Source organism: Malus domestica, chromosome 01, assembly GCF_042453785.1.
Source record: "Malus domestica chromosome 01, GDT2T_hap1".
Lineage (NCBI taxonomy): Eukaryota > Viridiplantae > Streptophyta > Magnoliopsida > Rosales > Rosaceae > Malus > Malus domestica.
Genome location: NC_091661.1, coordinates 14,901,591 through 14,904,340, shown reverse-complemented (window position 1 = coordinate 14,904,340; position 2,750 = coordinate 14,901,591). Strand labels below are relative to the sequence as shown.

Genomic DNA, 2,750 nt, shown 5'->3' with positions numbered 1-2,750 from the left:
ATGCTAATAAATGTAGTAAAAGCACTTAAAATACTTTATATAAAAAAAGTACTTTAAGTATTTTTAAAACCTAAAAATATATTCTCTTAAAATATTTTCTACTATTTTAAAAATACTTTTCAAACAAGCTTATCTTTAGTAGCACCCAGTTTAACTAACCCCACCATCATTCCGTACCAAGGACCTGGGTGTATCTTTACACGTACTCACTCTCTCTCTCTCTCCGCACTTATTTTTTATAAATATATCCCTCATTTCCAAACGCCCAGACACCAAAACCAAAATCCCAATTCCTTAACCCTACAACTCTGGCTACTCTGGGTCCTCCTCAACACATGAGTGAAGGAAGAGGACAATCACCACCACCGTCACAGCCGCCACCGTTGTTGTTATCATCGGATTCAAGCGATGGAGAGCCCGGATTTTTCACCACCCCACGTGGATGCATCACGGCCGTCCTTGGGCTTCCCTCTTGGCACGGCTCTCCTCTTGATCATCATATTTAGCCTCAGTGGAATCTTCTCGTGCTGCTACCACTGGGACAAGCTCAGATCACTCCGTAGATCTTTCAACCAAGACGCTGACCCCGAGGCCGACGTCGAACCGCCATCTCCCGCCAAATCTAAACCTGCCCACATGGTAACTAATTAATTACTTTCAGTGGTTCAGTAATTTTACTTTATCATTGCTTCCCTCTCTCTCTCTCTCTCCCTCTCTCCCTGCTATGTTACGTTATTAAACTGTAAATTTAAATAATAATTTGGATTCAAGTCTTTCATCATAATACGTCGTAGTATACGTTGCCAGACCGTAAATATGAATTGTTTCTTTCAGAACATGTCGGATATAAAAAACAGAACGTTACCCTGTTTTTGTTTTCTTTTATATTGAAGAGATTAATGATGTTAGTTGTTTCTTAATTAGGATTTGAAGCAGAAGCAGAGGCAAAGCTTGCCAGTGATAATGGCAGGGGACCAGATTCCAAAGTTTATGGCATTGCCATGTCCTCGAGAACCTCCGAGAGATGACAAGATTGCAGTGAAGGTGCAGAAGCAGCCCAAGCCACCTCGATTTCCTGTGCCTCTGTATTAGCAAATTTGTTAATCATTTGGTGTCTTGTACATATTACATAATGATATATAATATCTACCATTCAATTACATTTGTAGCTCAGTTTTTTTTTTTATTAGACAGAGAGATTAATTACAAATTTTCCACTATCATTACTTGCTTTATTTTTATATTTAATAGCGATATTCTACACTAAGTAAAGAGGAAGATTTAAACTTGAAACACAACGGTTAAAAGAGAAAAGCCTTAGCCATAAGGCAATCCCCCACTTGCACCCATTACGGGTTTAATTTATTAGATTTGGCAAAGTCGAATACGATCGCCACTATTTGGCAAAGTAATCATTTTTTATGGTGCAAGTGTGTGTTAATTGAGTGCGTTGCTAATTGCTATACTTTCTTTTTCTGGGGCTTTCTAGCAAACTAGGCATATCCTTTTAAGTACTACGAATGTTGATTAACATTTTCGAAAGACCTAACTGATGGTGATTAAAATGGAAGTGGAACCATTCGGATTCGGCGCTGTAATGATATGCTGCCAAAATATCCAACTCAGACTTGGATTGCCAAGTGGAGTTAACTTGAAGAGGCAGCTTGGCAGGCTTGAAGTTGAAGGGAACACCAGCTTTTGGATTTGGAGAGTAATATGTTGCAGATTGATATACTATATGAATATATGGGAGGACAAAACTAAAATCAATCTACCATTCATACCATCCACCATACTATAATGGCTGTGTGGCGCTAGACTTTTTATTTCTACTAGTTTTAAAATCTTTAGTGTTTTTTTTTATTTTTTATTTTTTTAATACAAACGATATTATCTGCATTAAGGAGAGGGGATGGGTTAAATCTCACAATGAGCTAGCAATAATGTGATTCAAATTCGCTTTTGGAGAGAATCGAACCTAAAACCTCTCATTTACAAATGAAGACGAATACCACTAGACCATAGTACTAAGTGGCATTAGTGTTGCCTCTTAAGTACGGTTGGAATTTCAAACCGAAGGACCTCTTGAACCAACCGAACCGGCCGGAAGTCAAATATGTTCATAAGTTTTGAACCGGTAATGAAACCAAACCAACCAAATTTTAAAAATAAATCAAAGTAAGAGTGTGAGAAATATTTCAAAAGTAAGAGCCATCATTAGTTGGACCGCAAACCACTCTTACATAAGAGTTTAGCACCAAACCACTCACTTATATTCTTAGAGCATCTCTAGTGTATCGGAGATTTAGGACTTAAAGTTGGGAGTATTTTTGTTCACCACCCATTAACTTTGGTGAGTGTTTACCTCTCTTTGATAGCTTTTAATGGTGAGTGTTTACCTCTCTTTGATAGCTTGTCACGTGTTCTCTTACCAAATCATAGTTAAACTGTAATATTAACTGTTTCTAAAAGAATAATAAATTATTAAAAAAACGTTATTTCCCTTGCAATCTGTCAATCCTAATCCGTCATTCTCAAAAGCTCCACCACCGTCCCTAAACTAGGCTTCCGTGGTACATTGCTGGATTCATATCCACCCCAATCTTCTTCTCCTTCACCTTCATCAACTTTCGCGTCAGAGTGGCAGTGGGGAAGATCGCCAATCTCGGCAGCAACCATGCCATCAACGTCCGAATCTGCGGGATCGGTCATTTGGGTTTTACTTTATTGGAGATTTTTAACATGGGATC

General features: G+C 38.2%; 1 protein-coding gene across 1 annotated transcript; it reads left to right on the top strand.

Moving 5' to 3' along the window:
• The first annotated feature begins 244 nt into the window (after nt 1-244).
• On the top strand, nt 245-1,160 carry LOC103448553 (uncharacterized protein At5g65660-like). The gene is made up of 2 exons (XM_008387847.4): nt 245-639; nt 925-1,160. The coding sequence occupies exons 1-2, from the start codon at nt 409-411 to the stop codon at nt 1,090-1,092; spliced, it is 399 nt and encodes a 132-aa protein (XP_008386069.1). The 5' UTR covers nt 245-408; the 3' UTR covers nt 1,093-1,160.
• The last annotated feature ends 1,590 nt before the right edge of the window (nt 1,161-2,750 follow it).

Bases quoted from the DNA above. Each gene is read 5' to 3' on its own strand.
- LOC103448553 (XM_008387847.4), top strand. From the start codon at position 409: ATGGAGAGCCCGGATTTTTCACCACCCCACGTGGATGCATCACGGCCG. The intron at 640-924 runs GTAACTAATTAA...TTTCTTAATTAG, and splicing joins AATCTAAACCTGCCCACATG to GATTTGAAGCAGAAGCAGAG.